Source organism: Acomys russatus, chromosome 26 (genome assembly GCF_903995435.1).
Source record: "Acomys russatus chromosome 26, mAcoRus1.1, whole genome shotgun sequence".
Taxonomy (NCBI): domain Eukaryota; kingdom Metazoa; phylum Chordata; class Mammalia; order Rodentia; family Muridae; genus Acomys; species Acomys russatus.
Window position 1 is genome coordinate 44,012,010 of NC_067162.1, and position 17,081 is coordinate 44,029,090.

General features: G+C 53.3%; 2 protein-coding genes across 2 annotated transcripts; one reads left to right on the forward strand and one right to left on the reverse strand.

Annotated features, from left to right (window-relative positions):
- Positions 1-250: 250 nt before the first annotated feature.
- Positions 251-5,513, reverse strand: Taf1c (TATA-box binding protein associated factor, RNA polymerase I subunit C). Its single transcript, XM_051168986.1, has 14 exons — positions 5,333-5,513; positions 4,444-4,525; positions 4,170-4,267; positions 4,011-4,100; positions 3,855-3,928; positions 3,196-3,434; positions 2,972-3,088; positions 2,758-2,875; positions 2,597-2,668; positions 2,326-2,461; positions 2,083-2,220; positions 1,463-1,637; positions 1,229-1,366; positions 251-1,152 (listed from the first exon to the last, which is right to left on the reverse strand). The coding sequence occupies exons 1-14, from the start codon at positions 5,468-5,470 to the stop codon at positions 251-253; spliced, it is 2,517 nt and encodes an 838-aa protein (XP_051024943.1). The 5' UTR covers positions 5,471-5,513.
- A 7,476-nt stretch (positions 5,514-12,989) lies between these two features.
- Positions 12,990-16,847, forward strand: Adad2 (adenosine deaminase domain containing 2). Its single transcript, XM_051168494.1, has 10 exons — positions 12,990-13,341; positions 14,208-14,348; positions 14,888-14,935; positions 15,049-15,174; positions 15,258-15,408; positions 15,486-15,653; positions 15,759-15,988; positions 16,081-16,324; positions 16,533-16,653; positions 16,743-16,847. Exons 1-10 carry the CDS (start codon positions 12,990-12,992, stop codon positions 16,845-16,847), a joined length of 1,686 nt encoding a protein of 561 aa, XP_051024451.1.
- Positions 16,848-17,081: the final 234 nt, after the last annotated feature.

Consider the following 17,081-nt stretch of genomic DNA (forward strand, 5'->3'; position numbering starts at 1 on the left):
GGCAGGGGTGATGCACAGTGGACGAGTAGGGAACTTGGGACCTGCAGAGTCCTAGCGTCAGTGACCCTGTGGCAGCCTCTGCAGCCAGCTCTCTGAATAAAATAACCTGCATACAAATACATGAAACAGACATTGCTTCAGCTCAGCTCTCAACCGCTCAGCTTCCCACAGGCACACTGTCCGTGGGGTGGCTAAGCTCACTGCAAGGCTCTAGAATGATGACTGAGTTCCCGGGCATGGCTGTCCACCCTCAGAAGCCCATTCGTGGCCTCTTTCGGGGAGGGTGAGAGCCAGAGAGGACAGGTGTTTTCTGCCTGAAGGGCATGGCCCATTGGCTGGAGGACTGGGAGGGTGGCGAGGCCACAGGTCCTGGAGTGTCCTTCTCAAGTGGCGGCTTGGCCTTGTAGGCCTGGAGTGTCTCTCGGCACTCACGCTCCTGTGTTAACGCCTGGGAAGGTAGGGTCCCTGGAGGTGAAGGCAAGGTCTCTGAGGTAGAGAGGACTTGGCTACGAGGGGCACTGCTGGTAGCTGGGAAGTCCAAGCAGCTCGTGAAGGAGGAGAAGGTGCTAGACAGCTGAGTCCGGTGCTTAGGCCGCTTGGTCCGTTTCTGGGGCTCTGAGCTCTGACCTAGATGTCTTTTCCACCAGGCATCTGCCTGGCCTTCCCAGGCTTCTGCCAAGCGCTCAGTGAGCTCATCCTGATGGCTGCACTCAGGTGTAGGGGGCGGCTCTGCCTTGGGGAGTGTACCCAGATCCGCAGGCCTCAGGAGCTGCCCCTTGGCCATAGCTGCTCGGAGCCTCTGTGACATGCTCTCCTCGCTCTTCTGTAGCTCCATGGGGCCCAGAAAACGGCGGTGGGAGAAGGTGGGGGCGGTCCACACAGGATGAGTTGGGGATAGCTGCAGAAGGCCCTCCAGCCAGCGGCTGCAACGGGCACTGGCCTGAGGGGTCCAAGAGGGTATAGACTGCTGCTCCACAGAAAGTGCTGCTGCCCTGGGTGCATGGCACTCTGGTGCTAGGTGGTCAGGTGGCTCTTGTCCAAGACTGGAGGCTGGCTGGAGGCGTAGCTGCTGGTAGAAGACGTCTCCAGCTGCTGAGAGCTGGAAGAGCAACAGCCCTGGGGCAGAGGCACAGGGTGGGGCAGCGGCCAGACCTAGACAGGGGAGAAGAGCTCTAGGGCCTGACAACACCTCCCCACAGCAACCCCAAGGCCCTTCTGCCCATCATACCTATGACTGGTGCCTCCAAACGTTCCTGCAGCTGCTGCTGCTGCTTGGGTTCCAGTAGGGGAAAGGCGGAGAGGGAGTCCGTGATGGAAGGCAGAGACTGAGGAGGCCCTGCCAGCTTGGGTATGGAGGTCCCCTCTCCTGGAGAAAGGACAGAGCTAGACATACTAGGCCCAGCCCTAGCATGTTTCCATGAATCACCCCACCTCAACCCTCACCCCTGCCTGCCTGGCTGACCTGTTATATGCAGTAGTTGAAGCTGTCCACGCTGTCCCCCCAGTAGCAGGGGCCGTGGGCAGCCAGGGCTAGCTGGGGGTAGCAGGCGAGCAAGCAGGGGTGCAGACGGCAGGCCATGGTCCCACTTGAGCATTGGCACCAGGGGGAGGCGCTCATCCATCAGGTAGATAGAGAACTGAAAAAGAGGGGAGAGGTGGGCATGGCTGATGCCTAGTACCAGCCTCCCAATACCTCTTCCCAAGCCACGCAGCCGTTAGGAGGCACCCAACACCCAGAGGAGGGCACTCCCATCAGCCCTCGAGTCCCTCTCAACCTGACCTAGCAAACCAGAAACATGTTTCCTGGGCAGGCAGCACCATCCCAGAAGGGTTCTCATTAGAGGCAAGAAGAAGCAAGTCCCTGGCATCCACCCTTACACTCCCAACAGTAGACACCTGTGCCACCTGGAGAGCTGAGCCAGAGTGACCTATGCCCCCTCGCAGGTCCTCATCTGGTTTTGCAGATGCCCCAGTCCATGTGCCCGTACTGAGGCCCTATGCATGGGGACCCATTACTGCCTGGTTCTTCTGGCTGTGCATCAGGCCTGCTGGCAGAAGCCCAAGGAGGAGGCAGCTGCTCACCTGGGTACAGATGAGATGCAGGGGAGTACAGGTAGGACCTGGCTGACCAAGGTACTGGGCAAGCAGCACCCGCTCTCCTTTCTGGCAGGCAGCCTCTGCTCCGGCACGGAACAGCATCAGCCCACAGCCCGGGGGGCCCTATGGAAAACACAGCATGGTCAGCCTACGTCTTCAGGCTGGAGTTGGGCCTCCTGCAGCCCATCATTTCGGGCACTATTGCTTCTTGTCCCCTGGCACCAATACCTGAATGTCAACCATTTTCACACCCGTGCGGTCCCCAACAGTCAGCACCCGGGGGTGGGCAGTAAAGTCTGCCCAGCGCCAGGGAGATGGATCACGGAAGGCAAGCGTCTCAGAGTCCTTGTAGACTAGCTGCAGCCTTGAGAAGGAAAGGAGGCCATGAGTGTGGCTCTGGTGGGGGCTGGGGGCACAAGGGTGTTCAGGGGCTAGGCTGGAAGGAAGACTGGGCCATAGAGCAGAAGGAGCGGAAGGTTTGGGGGAAAAGGGAAGTTACCCATCTTGTGGGGTCCACAGACACACAGCTCCAGAACGGCTGCAGATAGCTAGCTCTCCTGACAGGTGAGGGCTGCAGGGCACAGGATGATCCTGTTATGATCCAACAACTCTGCCTTTTCCCCAGACCCTTGTCCATGCCGGGACGCCCACGTCCCTCACCTGAGGCTAATACCAGTGGCCCCCTTCTCCACCTGCAGCACCTGTAGGGCTGCTGGTAGCCTCTGCTTGTCAATCTTCCACATGGCACAGTGGTAGTCAGAGCGGACGGCCAGAAGCGCTGGGGAAGACAGGGAGGTCGAGCTTGCAGTTTGTGTAGGGGATGGTAGCTACTTAGATGAGGAGGAGGGAGGGGGGAAAGGAAGGAACTTCTTACTTTCACCCTGGACAGTGCTGGACACCACCTGCCGTACGGGCCCCTGAAGCTGGATGTGCCCAGGGTCCTCCAGGACCCGGGGGTTGCCACCTGACTTTACACTGACATCCTGGAAATCTGAGCCCCTAGTTAAGGATTGGGGTACAGTCTGGTCACACACCGTATTCTTTCCCTGGACCGGTCTGTGGATGGCCTCAGGATCCCCAGCAAACCAGAAAGGATACACAGCTTGTCCAAGGCACCTCCACTGGGAAAGACCAGCTGTCCAGCCCGTGCTGTCCTTCCTGGCAACCAGGCCAAAGCGCCCCCAGTGAAGGCCTCATCCAGCAGCGACTGTTCCCACCGCAAAGCCAGCTCTTCGTGCAGCAGCTTCCCCATAAGCAATGACACTGACCTGCTTAGGACAGGACCACCGAGGATGGAGAAGCGACGTAGCCGGTGGCTAAGGAAAGCCCAGGGACACCTAGGGACAGAGCAGCAGAGGATAGCATTGGGACAGTGAAGGACAAACAGAGAACCTTTTTCATAGCTACCTAGAATACACCCTACCTCGATCCTGGACCCTAACGTGCCTCCTAGCAAGTGGCTCACAGATGACTCCAGCCAGGGCACACAAAGTCTCTTCTATGATTTGTGGTACTTTGGACACTATTTTTTTTTTTTTTTTTTAATAAGTAGAGCCCTGTTAACATTCTGAACACCTGGATGTGGCTGTGGCTAAGGTCCCCCAAGAATTGGTCCCTTTTTCCCTTAAGTTGTTTAGACCCGGAGATTTTGTGAACTCATGGCTCATGACCGTGTGGGGACACTGTGAGGAAAACCTGGTCGGTGTCCCAGCTCCTTCCACATCCCACCACAGGCTGCTTTCTCACTGGCTACTTGCCCCCACGGCTGGTGTCCACCGAGGTCCTGAAGCAGCTTCCTCACGCTGACTATGGTCATCTTTTTCGAGTGGCCCTGCAGGGAAGGGCTGTCAGGTTTTCACCTTAGGGCCTCACTGGGGAGGTGGCTGACCACCCAACCAGCGGTGACTGCTTACCCGGCTCCCAGCCAGTCTGAAGTTCTCCAGCATAAGTTTCCCCAGGGGGGCAAAGGCTATGTCCCCGTGGTCCCACAGGAAGCGGCTGAGCTGTGAGGGTTGGCTGTGTAAATCAGTGCAGCACAGGCTGAGACACAATCCCACCCAGAGGCTACTTACCTGCTCAGCGACATCCAGTATAACTTGAGACCGGAACTGGTAGCAGTGACCTCCCCGGAAAAGGAGGTCCTGAGCTGTCACACCAGGGTCCCAGGGATCTAGCGGGGGGGGGGGGGGGGGCGAGGATGTCAGAGAAAAGCCTGAGAAGGCACGGAAGCAGGGTATCCAGAGGTGTGTGTGTGTGTGTGTGTGTGTGTGTGTGTGTGTGTGTGTGTGTGTGTGGTGTATGAGAGAGTGAGCTGAGGTCCTTGGAGGGAGCCCAGGAGACACTTACCAGGACCAGGAGGCAGCAGGGGGAGGGGCCCTGGTGTTGTCGGTTCCCACAGCAGGTTCTTGGCCAAGGGCAATGTCTCGTCCTAGGGGGAACAGGACAGCAGGAATATGGCAAGTGTGCACTACCTGGCTGTAACTCAGCCCTCATGACAACTCTGAGAAGCTGGTCACTTCACTGATGTAGACACTAAAGGACGAGGTTGCTGTCACCTGCCCCAGGTGACCTGAACCCAGGCAGCCAACTCCGGAGTCTGTATTCTGAACCCCTTCCCACCACCTTTCAAAGAAAAAAGTGCCTCCGTCCTGACTGTCCCACCCAGAACTCAAGGAGTTCTCACTTCGTCAGCCACTTCCTCTGAGTCCTGCCATTTGGTGTGCTAGGGAGGCTCGAAGAAGATACCAACAAGGCTCCCTTGTCCAAAGGTCCAAGGACACCCCTCCCCCGCACCCTCTCTTTGACCTACTCTCCTGTGTGTACTCATTTCTACGAGGCAAGTTGAAGATGTCCCTCCCAAGATGCCAGCAGAAATCCTGCCCCCTCCCCCTGCCATCCCATTGTTCCAGGAGAGCCAAGGCCACACCACATAGGGGCTGCCCGCTGGTGCTAAGCTCTCCCACTGTAACTGCCAGGCCCTGGGGTGGGGTTGTCTGACTTCCTCGTGCTGGACCTCTGGGCCTGTTAAGGACCCTGACACAGAGACGCAGGCCAATGAACACCTGCTGAACCTGGGGAGAGGAAGGACAGAGGAGCCATCGCCTCTGTTGAGTGACTCCAGATAGCAGGGTGGCCCGTGCACAACATCCGCTTGGTCCTTTTTCCCTATCATCTGTCCCACAGGCCAGGAGTGATAAGGACAGGACCAAGGAACAGGTCCTATTCCCATCCTCACCTTGCAGTTCTGAGGCTGAGACCATGGCATGGTCAGTGCATCCCTCCAGCTGCACATGAAGGACAGGTCAGGGCCATCGGTCATGCCAAGAGGCCCAGCCATAAACAACGAAGGGCTCAGAGCACTGGGGAAGTCCATCCTGGAGAGAACGTATCTAATGTCACCTTAATTAGGGTTCTGAGGAGTGCGCCAGGGTTCCCAGAGAACACAAAGTGACAGTCAGTGGAGCCTGCTACAAGGAAGCAGGTTAAAACCCGGACTGTGCATCCTAATGCAAGAGAATAAGACGGGCCTCAGGAGAATCGCTCCCTCACAGGGGAGGGAGCTGATGGGCAGTGAGAGCTCCCTAAGGGCAGCCAGGGAGATAGCTCTGCACACACCTTGGAAGAGGGTCCAAGGAGAACGACCAGTGAGTGAAAAAGGCTCCGAGGCAGGAAAGGTGCCAACGAGATGGGCAACCACAGAATATAGAAAAAAAAGCAGGGCGCGGTGGTGCATGCCTTTAATACCAGCACTACAGAAGCAAAGGCAGACGGATCTCTCTGTTGAGTTAGAGGCCAGCAGCCTGGTCTACAAAGAGAGTTCCAGGGCAGCCAGGACTGTTATACAGGGAAACTCTGTCTCGCAAAACCAAAGAGCAGGAACTCTCTCTAGAAGCAACAGCTGTCAATCAGCCCTCATTTTAAGTAAAAACTGAATTGAACACCAGCAACAAGAGCACCGATTAAGCAGCGGCACCTGATAGACGAGGCATCAAGGCTCTGAATTTAGAGTTTGAGCATCTGTGGTATCTTGCTCACAGGTGTCCAGAGTCCGCTCCCCTTCATCGCAAGCGTTCAGGACAGGCGTCAGCGCTGAAGTCGGCCCGCTCCTGGTTTTTGTAGCCGGTGCCTAGCGACAGTCTCACCTGATTTCCGGGCCACAAAGAAGCCGGAATGCCACTCCTCAGCTCCACCGCCCACAACCGCTGAAGCATCCACACCCGAACTGAACTGTTTCCCGGGACAGGGCCGGAAGTGCTCCCGAGAGACAGGAAGTCCCGCCTCCAGCCAGGCCTCACTGCGTCCTCCAGCGCCACCTGCAGGCCAGACAGGGAATAGGCGTGGCTGTGGCGCCTGCGCTGTGGAATTCCCATCACATCTTGGCGTTGGAGGGATCCTGCCGCTGCTTCATATCTCACGGAAGTGTAGTGAAGCTTGAATTGATCCGCTCAACAAGCACTGAGCACCTTATAGATATCTCTGGGCACGTACGTGCCTTTACCAAGGGCCAAGAAGGAATATTATTCATTTGCTTCGCTCTAACCTACCTACTTGACATCCTCGCCAAATGTATTTGAAAACGGCTTTGAGTTATGACTTTCCTTTGTTCTGTAACTATCGAAACTTCCTAAATCCGTCTCCACGGTGGAGCAGGTTATTCGGGGAGCTGAATCTGTGTTCCTGAGTGCACTAGTCAGGATTCTCTAAAGGAACACACCCGATTGAATGAACGTAGGCTAGAGGAAATTTTATTAGACTGGCTTACAGGCTGTGAATCTGATAGTGCAACAATAGCTGTCTCACGAAGGAAAAGGCAAGGAGAAGGTGGTAACTGTGCAATCTATGAGGCTGTCTGGTGCTGGAGTCCTGGATGAGTGCCAGGGAGCTGCTGATCTTCAGTCTATGCTGGAATCCCAAAGAAGTCTATGCCTGAGCGATGGCATAACTAAATGGTCTTGCACCGGCGCAGTTCTCAGCCACGGAGACTGTCTTGCCCTGGCTGTCCTGGAATTTGCCCTATAGAGCAGCCTTTTGGCCTAGACCTCTGAGATCTGCCTGTCTCTGCCTCCTCATGCTGGGACTAAAGGCGTGCACCACGGTGCCTGGCTGTAACTACCCTCTATTCTCTATAAGATGATCCTGTGCTTGAGTCAACATCTCTTCCATTTCTGGACAGTACAGGAATTCCCTGCTTGTGGCTTTAGCAGCACTGTCCAGTCAGGAATCGCACTAGTATTCCTTGACAGCTTAAGTGCACATCAGAGCCACCTGGAGGCATATGAAAACAGTTTGCTAAGCAGCTGCACATGGTGACACACTCTTTACTCCCAGTACACAAGAGGTAGAGGCCGATAGGTCTCTGTGAGTTTGAGGCAGGCAGCCTGGTTTGCAGAGCAAGTTCCAGGACAGCTAGGGCTATTACACAGAGGAAATCCTGTCTCAGTAAACAAACAAAACAAAAACTCATAACAACAAAGCAAAAACAAAACCCACTTCGCTGGACCCACTTGAGTTTCTAAATTAGTGGGTCTGGGATAACATTGCTGGCCCATAGCCCACAGGATGAGAACCACAGTTTTTTTATTTATATTATTTTATTCTATGTGCCTTGGCCTGAAGGTATAGCTGGAGTTACAGACGGTTATGAGCTACCATATGGGTGGTGGGAATTGAACCTCGGATCCTTTGGGAAAGCAGACAGTGCTCTTAACCACTGAGCCATCTCACCAGCTGTAGAAGCACAGCTTTTTTGTTGTTGTTGTTTGAGACAGGGTCTCTTTATGTAGCCTTAGCTGTCCTGGACTCACTTTGTAGACCAGGCTGGCATGTGCTGAACTCACAGCAATCTGCCTGCCTCTGCCTCCCAAGTGCTGGGATTAAAGGAGTGTGCCACTATACCCAGTAAGAAGCATAGCTTTAAAGGATCAGTTTGTGTAGGGCATGGTGGCATACACCTATATTTAGTCCCAGCACTTGGGAGGCAGAGGCAGGCAGAGTTTGAGCCCAGCCTGGGCAACAGAGTGAGTTCCAGGACAGCCAGGGATACACAGATACACAGAGAAACCCTGTTGCCCAAAACAAACAAACAAACAAACAAAAAACAAACAAACAAAAAAAAACCAACAACAACAAAAACCCCAAACCAAAGGCTGGGCATGGTGGCGCACGCCTTTTAATCCCAGCACTCAGGAGGCAGAGGCAGGCAGATTGCTGTGAGTTCAAGGCCAGCCTGGCCTACAAAGCGAGTCCAGGACAGCCAAGGCTACACAGAGAAACCCTGTCTTGAAAAACCAAAAAGACAAAAACAAAAACCAACAACAACAACAAAAACAAAAAAACAAAAAACAAACCAGCCAACCAAACAAAAAGGATCAGTTTGCAAGGGGCTCAGGGAGGTAGCTCAGCTGCAGGGTGATGGCTTAGCATGCACAAAGCCTTGGGTTCTATTCCCAGCACTACATAAACCAGTAATTTCAGGACTCTGCAGAAGAGCCAGAAGTTCACAGTCATTCTTGGCTACATAACACATTGAGGGTCAGAACTGAATAAATAAGGCCCTGGGGTTTTTTGGGTTTTGTTTGTTTGGTTGGTTTTCTTTTTTCTTTTCTTTTCTTTTCTTTTTCTTTCTTTTTTGTTTTCTTCTTCTTCTTCTCTTCTTCTTCTTCTTCTTCTTCTTCTTCTTCTTCTTCTTCTTCTTCTTCTTCTTCTTCTTCTTCTTCTGCAGAGCTTTGGCTACCAGCTACACAGTTTGAATTTGGAAGGTACCTGGAGTCAGATGCCTCCTATCCACTTTATCTTTCACAGTCACCATTTTCCCTCACAGAGTGCTGCCCCTAGAATAGGTGCCAAACAGGAGGATGCCAGGAGGCAGTAGATGCCCTGCGGGGAGGCCCTGAAGGAAAGCTTCATTAGGAGATGAGGACAGTCGAGAATGAGGAAGGGCTTGGTAGGATGCTGGGCCTGCGCCTTCACACGATGTTGTGTGCCAGCTTGTACCTATTCACCTTAGTAAAGGAGGCAGTGGAAGCCCAGAGAAAGTAGCCCATTCAAGTTCAGGTCAGTGAGCCAGTGAGTTCAGTGGAGTTACTTACAGGAGGGTAAGTGACACCCCCCCCCCCAACAGCTGCACCACCCAAAAGCCCCATTGCTGCATGGGAACATAGATAGAAGTTCCCCACCCTTCAGTTACCCTTCTGTCTACTATACACATTCGAGCATCTGCTGAGAGCATCTGCAGCTGGGCAGGATTGTGTGCAGCTGGGGTAAGGGTAGGGGATACAGCTGTAATTTTAGGTGAGGGCCTAATGGCCTTCCCCACACTTTCCTTCCATGAGGGCACTTTAACAGGCTTGATCGGGAGAGGGTCTTGTGTACGCAACCACAGCCGGCCTCTTTTCAAGATGACAAAAGCCATGCCATGCCCAGAGAACTGTGTTCCATGACATAAAGGAATGTTCAGCATGAAGCGTCCGTACCGTTTTCTGTACATATGTTATAGTTTCACAAAAGTCTTCTCAAAAAAGAAGAAAAAAAAAAGTTACATCAGCCCTGTTGTCCCATTTCGCGGACACTTTGGCTGATTGGTTAGGTCACAGCTTACTTAGTTCTTGGGGTTAGAAACAGAATTGAGAGGAGAAGGGCAGAGCTCTGTCTATCTGGCACAACCCCACAAATGCAAATGAGATGAGGCAGCTCTCTCAGGGCACTGTCAGCACACTTACTCAAATTGAAAAATGAAGTCAGGCTGCTGCTGATAGGATGCAAGTCTGGCTTAGCAGACTGTTTCCCCTCTGAGGACCAGCTTTGGCAATGAGGTCATCTGAGGATGCACTTTTCATAAATGAAATGACCTAAATCGACATCTGTATAGTTTAGGTGAAATAGATTTAAAAGTGTGATTATAACATAGCAAAAAGGAATGATATCTCGCCAATAACTTTGGGATTAATAATTGGGGCTACATATGTTTTTTTAAATTAGCATAAGGGTGAATATATGCAAAACCACTGGAGACTATTCATTTTGAGGCAGGGCTTTGCCTGTATAGCTCAGGTGGGCTCACACTCTTAAATTTCCTGTCTCAATCCTCTGAGAACTGGGATCAAGTGAGTATTCCTACACCAAGCTCGAAGATCATATAAGCCTGCCCCTCCCCCACTTCCCAGCCTCCCCTCCATCCCCTCACCCCACTGAGACAAGTTTCCAAAAATCTAACACAATAAGATGTCTTGTCATTCTAGAGGTCAGAGGTCCAACACAGACCCACTGGGCTAAAATCACGGTATGACCAGGGTCTGCTGATGAAGGAGAAACTATTGTGTTTTGCTTTTCTAGTTTCTGGAAGCTTCCTGCATCCTGTGGCACATGCTTTCATACATCTTCAAGCTAACAATGGCTACTTAAATCTTCCTCATGATGTCGGGCGTGGTGGCGCACACCTTTAATCCCAGCACTCGGGAGGCAGAGGCAGGTGGATCTCTGTGAGTTCGAGGCCAGCCTGGTCTACAAAGTGAGTCCAGGATAGCCAAGATACACAGAGAAACAAATCTTCCTCATGATACTGTCTTCAATTCTCTTCCACTGAGGATGGTTGTGGTTACACTGGGCCTAGCCTAGATAATCCAAGATACATTCTTTGCTGTTGTTATTGTTTTCTTTTCAAGATAGGGTTTCTCTGTGTAGCAGCCTGGCTGTCCTAGACTCACTTTGTAGACCAGGCAGGCCTCGAACTCACAGAGGTCAGCCTGCCTCTGCCTCCCAAGTGCTGGGATTAAAGGCGTGCACCACCACGCCAAGCCCAAGATACATTCTTTTAAAGTCAGCTGATTAGCTGAATGGGTGAAGCAAGCCTGTAATCCCAGCACTCAGGGCAGAGGCAGGAGGTCTCTTGAGAAACCACGTCTCAAAAATGTTGGGGGTTGGTCTGGTGCTATGTATTGGGCAGAAGAGAAGTAGGCACAGCTAAGGTTCCCCGGCTTGGGGTCTGAGAGACACCACAAGACTGGGAGGAGGAAAGAGAGGAAGCAGAGGATGCAGCAGGTGGACAGGTCGCCAGAGAGAAGGAAGTCGCCAAGGGGCAGTATGGACCATGAGCACGTGGCCATGAGGACTGGCCTGATGGAACAGAGGCAGCCCAGGCAGGAACAATCATGACAAGTAACTCGGATGTGTAGCTGGGAAACAGTGAAACAGACTGGTTATGATGCCTTAAAGCTTTTGCAGTTTGTTTGTTTGTTTGTTTGTTTGTTTTTGCTTTTGCAGTTTTAAAAGCTCTCTGTGCTGATTATTTTGGAACTAACTGGAATAGAGACGCCCTCTAGACTCTTAATATCCATTTCCACAACACACACACACACACACACACACACACACACACACACACACACATACACACACACACACACACACACGCCCCATAAGCAAAAGTAATATAAAATTAAAGTCAGCCTATTCAAAGCTTTGATTCCCCCTTGTCAAATTTCATCATATATTCCTCAGCTCTGGGTCTCGGGTGTGGACATCTTGGGGAGAGCATCATTTTTGTCTATAACACCAGTATCCTACATCATCCTTATTAGACATTTATTTCTGCACCATGAGGCCAATTCCATCTCCTCCTGACTTGCTCTGAATAAGCTGCAGGATGATGCAGTACACTCAATAAAATGCACAGGACTGAAGTGTCAGCAAATATTTATACAGCTATAAGCCCTTGATATCACCTTCCACAACAGACAGTATGTAAATTGCCCACACCCCTGCCTCCATCTCATGTTTTTCTCTATGCCCCGTTCATTTTATTGCCCTCACTTAAAATTACATTTGGGGGCTGGAGAGATGGCTCAGCGGTTAAGAGCACTGGCAGCTCCTCCAGAAGACCCTGGTTCAATTCCCATGCACCCACATGGCTGCTCACAACTATCTGTAACTCCAGTTCCAGGGGATCTGACACCCCCACACACAGATATACATGCAGGCAAAGCACATAAAAATAAACAAATAATTAAAAAAATTTTTTTAGATTTATTTATTTACCATTATGTATGCAGTGCTCTGACTGCATATACACCTGCAGGCCGGAAGAGAGCATCAGATCACATTATAGATGGTTGTGAGCCACCACACGGTTGCTGGGAACTGAACTCAGGACCTCTGGAAGAGCAGTCAGTGACCTTAACCTCTGAGCCATCTCTCCAGCCCACAAATAATTTTTTTTAAAGTAAAATTACATTTGTGCATTATGTGTGTGAGTGAGCACGTCACAGCAGGTATGTAGACTTCCCTGTAAACCTCTCGCAACTGAGTTTCTGCACTTAACATGTGGGTCCCAGGAATTGAACTCAGGGCCCTGGGATTAGAGGTAAATGCCTGCTGAGCCATCTAGCTAGCCTTACCCTATTCAATTTAAAATAACTGACATCTTGTGATGATTTCCTATCCAAGTTAAAGTCCATTCTGGGAAGGGAAGATAGGCAAGGGCTAGTCTGGGGCTATCTAGCACTTCCCTTTGGCTTTGAGAAAGTCCAGTGGGAGACTAAAAGCATGATACACGGCTGTACAAGGGACAAAGTAAAGGGGTTCAGGTGAGGGGGCTAGGATGGGCTGTAGTCTAGGCTGAAACGCCTCCAAACTCTTAGCCTTCCACTCCCAAGTGCCAAGGTTATCGCAAAGGTTGATGGCGCGAGCGGTCACGAGACCCGGCCTCGTGCTGCACAGTTGGCGGGTGGCCGGTAGAGCCACGCCTTACGGGAGACAGGCTTCCTCATTGGTTGGTTGCAGCATCCATCACAGCACCGCGGTCTGTCATTAGCCAGCTCCAGGCGGAGGCGGAGTTCATGATCCGCCCTGTGCCACATGCTCGCTCCATGTGAAATAGTGTGAAATCTTGCGCGGCCATGGCGAACGTGGAGGAGAGTGGGCGCAGGAGACCTCGACTGGCAGCGTCGCTTCAGATCAGCCCCGGGCCTTGGAGGCCCTCGGGAGGCCAGGAGCCTACAGAGGCTGGAGATGGGTCACCTACGACTGCTGAGCCTGGGGTGGCTGGGGTACAGGAGGGCCATAGCGAGGCCTGCAAGGCCCTGGGTGGCTCCGTCCTGCACACAGGACCCGCGAGCAACTTCCCTATGGCCTTCCAGGGACTTAGCCTGCTGCCTAAGGACCCACCCCCAGTCCAGGCTGTGTCCCTGCTCACCCAATGCATGGCTAACCTGGGTGTCTCCCTGACTTTCCTGGAGGACCAGACTGCAGGTGTGGCCTTGTGTGGGGGCAGGGAGGCTGGGGCAGGGTGTGTGTGTGTGAGTGTGTGTGTGTGTGTTAAGGGGGAGGGTTTCCCCAGTGACCAGGCTGCAGGTGTGGCCTTGTGTGGGGGTAGGGAGGCTGGGGCAGGGTGTGTGTGTGTGTGTGTGTGTGTGTGTGTGTGTGTGTGTGTGTGTGTGTGTGTTGAGGCGGAGGTCTTCCCCAGTGGCCTGGGATCCCTCAGAGAAGCAAGGTGAACAGTCTAGTGCCTACAAGGCAGTTGCATGCAATCACAGTTGCCTCTGTGGGAGACTGCACCTTGTTCTCTCTGCTCTTGCTGAGTTTGGTAGCAGGTTCATATGTGTTCATGGGGAGTGCCACTACGGGCTCCCTTTCCAAAGGCCTACACACACCTGCAAGGTGCTTAAGCGTGCTCTTCGCCTTCAGACCAGTGACCCAATCCTGGGACTTCTACCTGCTCTTGACCTTTTGTACCTGAGATGATGGTATTGAACAGAAAGATCATTTAAAAGGAGGGTCCCTGAAGGAGAAAAATTAAAGGTTGTCTCCCATGATCCTATACAGTGTAGGGGTGCTGCTTCCTAGGCCTTCCCCTACCTCCCCCAGAGTGCTTCTCCTTCCTGTCACTCATGCTCATTCCAGAAAACTCTGTGAAAGCCAGCTTGAGTTAGCAATGGAAAAGCACACGCTGCCTGCTGTCTGTAGTCTCCCTGCGAAGCTAACCTGTGTGTTGGTCTGGTTGTCGTCTGTTGTTGTCGGCTGTGAAGGGGAGGTTAGGGTTGATAACCTCTACTAGAAATGGTCCAGATGGGGCTGAAGGCCACAAGCCTCCTCCTTCCTCAAGCTCTCTTCCCCAGGTCCTGGCTCCTCTTTCTCCATGTGTGCAGAACTGGATGGGTTGGTGTGTCCTGCGGGAACAGGGAGAAGCAAGATGGAGGCCAAACAGCAGGCAGCACTCTCTGCCCTTCAGTACATCCGGAAGGAGCTGGAAAGACCAGGTAGCCAAGACCCAGATGTGAGTGTGCCTGTGTGTCTGTGTGTGTGTTATTTATGTGTATGTGGCATGTGTGTGTGTTGTGTATGTGTCTGTATGTGTGTTAGTTATGTGTGTATGTATGTGGCATGTGTGTCTGTGTGTATTGCATGTGTGTATTAGTTATATATGTGTGTGTATGTGTTGTGTGTGTGTTGTATGTGTGTGTCTGTGTGTGTGTTAGTTATATGTGTGTGTATGGCATGTCTGTGTGTCTGTGTGTCTATATGTGGCATGTGTGTCTGTGTGTGTGTTGTATGTGTGTGTGTTATATGTGTGTGTATGTGACATGTGTGAGTGTGTGCAGCCCCACCTGGGCGGCAGCATGGCGAGGTGTTCCGCCTCTGCCCTGATGTCCCGCAATGGAGGCAGGCAGCATAAGAGCAGCTGCTGGGGGACCCTGCCTGGAAGGTGGAGAGTACCTCCTCTTCTTGGCCTCCCAGAGGTTGGGAAGACCCAGCTTACCCCCTCCTCCATGCAACTATCTCATTTTGTCCTTTTCAGAGCCCCCTGTGACTCCCCACCAGCCTCTGCTCACCTCCCTCAGCATAGGTAGGTGGGCTCTTGGTTCAAACCCTGGCGGCTGCTCTCCGGGCAAAAGGGAAAGGTGGAGGGAGGGAAAGCACGGCCCGTGTGTCCTGCACTGTCCTCCGGTCGTTGTATAGAGAATATCCTAACGCACGAGCAGCGCTGTGCAGCTGTGGTCAGTGCCGGCCTGGACCGACTGCTGAGTGAGAGTTCGCCATACCAGGCCTGCAAGGGGACAGTGGCTGCAGTCATCCTGGAGAGGGGTAAGGATTGCCCTGCCCCCACCCCAGCTCTGCAAACTCACTCAGGCTCCTGGCCTGAGTTTTCTCTGTCCCTTCCTGTACAGAGGTCCAAGGCACCATTGGTCACTCCAAAGAGACCTACGAGCTGGTGGCAGTGGGTACAGGCAGCAGCAGCTGTGCTGGCTGGCTGGAGTTCTCAGGCCGACGACTCCATGACTGCCACGGTCTGGTCATTGCCCGCAGGGCCCTGCTGAGGTAAGGGGCAGGTAGGTGGGTTCTGTGGCAGGCTGCCTAGGACTGCTGCCCCAGCCTCCTCTGCCTGTCAATCCCAGGTTCTTCTTCCGGCAGCTCCTGCTGGCCACACAGGGGGGTCCTAAGGGCAAGGAGCGGTCAGTGCTGACCCCCCAGCCTGGCTCCGGACCCCCCTTCGCACTCAAGCCTGGGGTCTTCCTGCACCTGTATGTGAGCAACACCCCCAAGGGGGCAGCCCATGACATCTAGTACGTAGCCTGCACTGAGAGCCCCCTGGTTTTGTTACGGGAGAAGCAGGGTATAAAGAGTACCCTAATTCTGGGCTTTTGCCCCCTCCCACCTCACCTCCACAGCCTCCCACTGGCCTCAGAAGACAATGTCCTGCACAGCCCAGCCTTCCGCCTGCAAGCCCATGTCTGTGGACAACTGAAGCCAGTATCCTATGTAGCGCCTGCCCTCCGCGATACCCACGTGGGCTGCCTCTCAGCCAGTGACAAACTGGCACGTTGGACCATCCTTGGGCTGGGCGGTGGGCTGCTGGCCCACTTCCTGCCACCACTCTATGCCACCAGTCTTGTCCTAGGTGAGGGACACAGAGTCTAGGGAAGACAATGGGCTGTAGGTGGTATGGAGAATGTGGTGACTCTGGCCATGTCCTGTGCTTTCTGCCCACAGCTGACCCCTGCCATGACCCCCCAACTCTGAACAGGGCCATTCATTCCCGGCCTAGACTGGACAGTGTCTTGGGATCATGTCTTCCGTGTCCGTATGTCCGCACCACCTTGCACCTGTTTGCTGGGCCCCTGGTGGCCCCTTCTGACCCTATGCCCAGCACCTGCCATGACCTGAGCCTCAACTGGAGCCTTGGGGATCCTGACATTGAAGTTGTTGATGTGGCCACCGGACGTGTGAAGGCTGAGTGAGGAGGGCCCTGTGGGACTGAGCCTTAGCTGGGAGCTCAGGGGTAGGGAACCCCATCGCCCAGCTCACAGGACAAGAGCACTTGGATGGCCGGTGCCTCTTGTGACTCTTGTGGCACAGGCACTGAGTAGGATGGGATTGTGTAAGTGGCATGGGGAGACTGGACTGTTTTTTCCCCTCAGTGACCACTGTATGTCTTTTCTCAGGGCCAGCATTGGGCCGCCCTCCCGCCTTTGCAAAGCAGCCTTTCTCACAGCATTCCGCCAGGTTGCCAGAGCCCTGGAGAAGCCCCAGCTCCTGTCTCTGAAGACCTATGAGGCTGCTAAGGTAGGTTTCTCTTCTCTTCAGCCCTTTCCAACACCCACAAGGCTCTCAGCAAATCCCTCACTCACCCTGTCTCCTCCCCTCCCCTCTAGGCTGCGCCCTACAGGGAAGCTCGCCAGCAGCTCTCTCTCCTCCTGGACCAGCAGGGCCTGGGGGCCTGGCCCTCTAAGCCGTTAGTGGGTAAATTCAGACACTGATCCAGACTACGAGGGACAAGGACCCTTGTGGATCTCCACAATGGGAGGACATACTGGGGGCAGAGCAAGGGGAGATGGGAAGGCATAGTGGATGGGGGCAAGGCTAGAATTGGGGGGTGGGGATGAGGGGGGAGGGGGAGGGGGGAGTCTTGTAACACCCAACCATTGAGGAGTGGAGGTGCTTGTATGTCTAGTTTGAATAAAGAAATGATCTCTAGTGGTCTATGTGTTGGG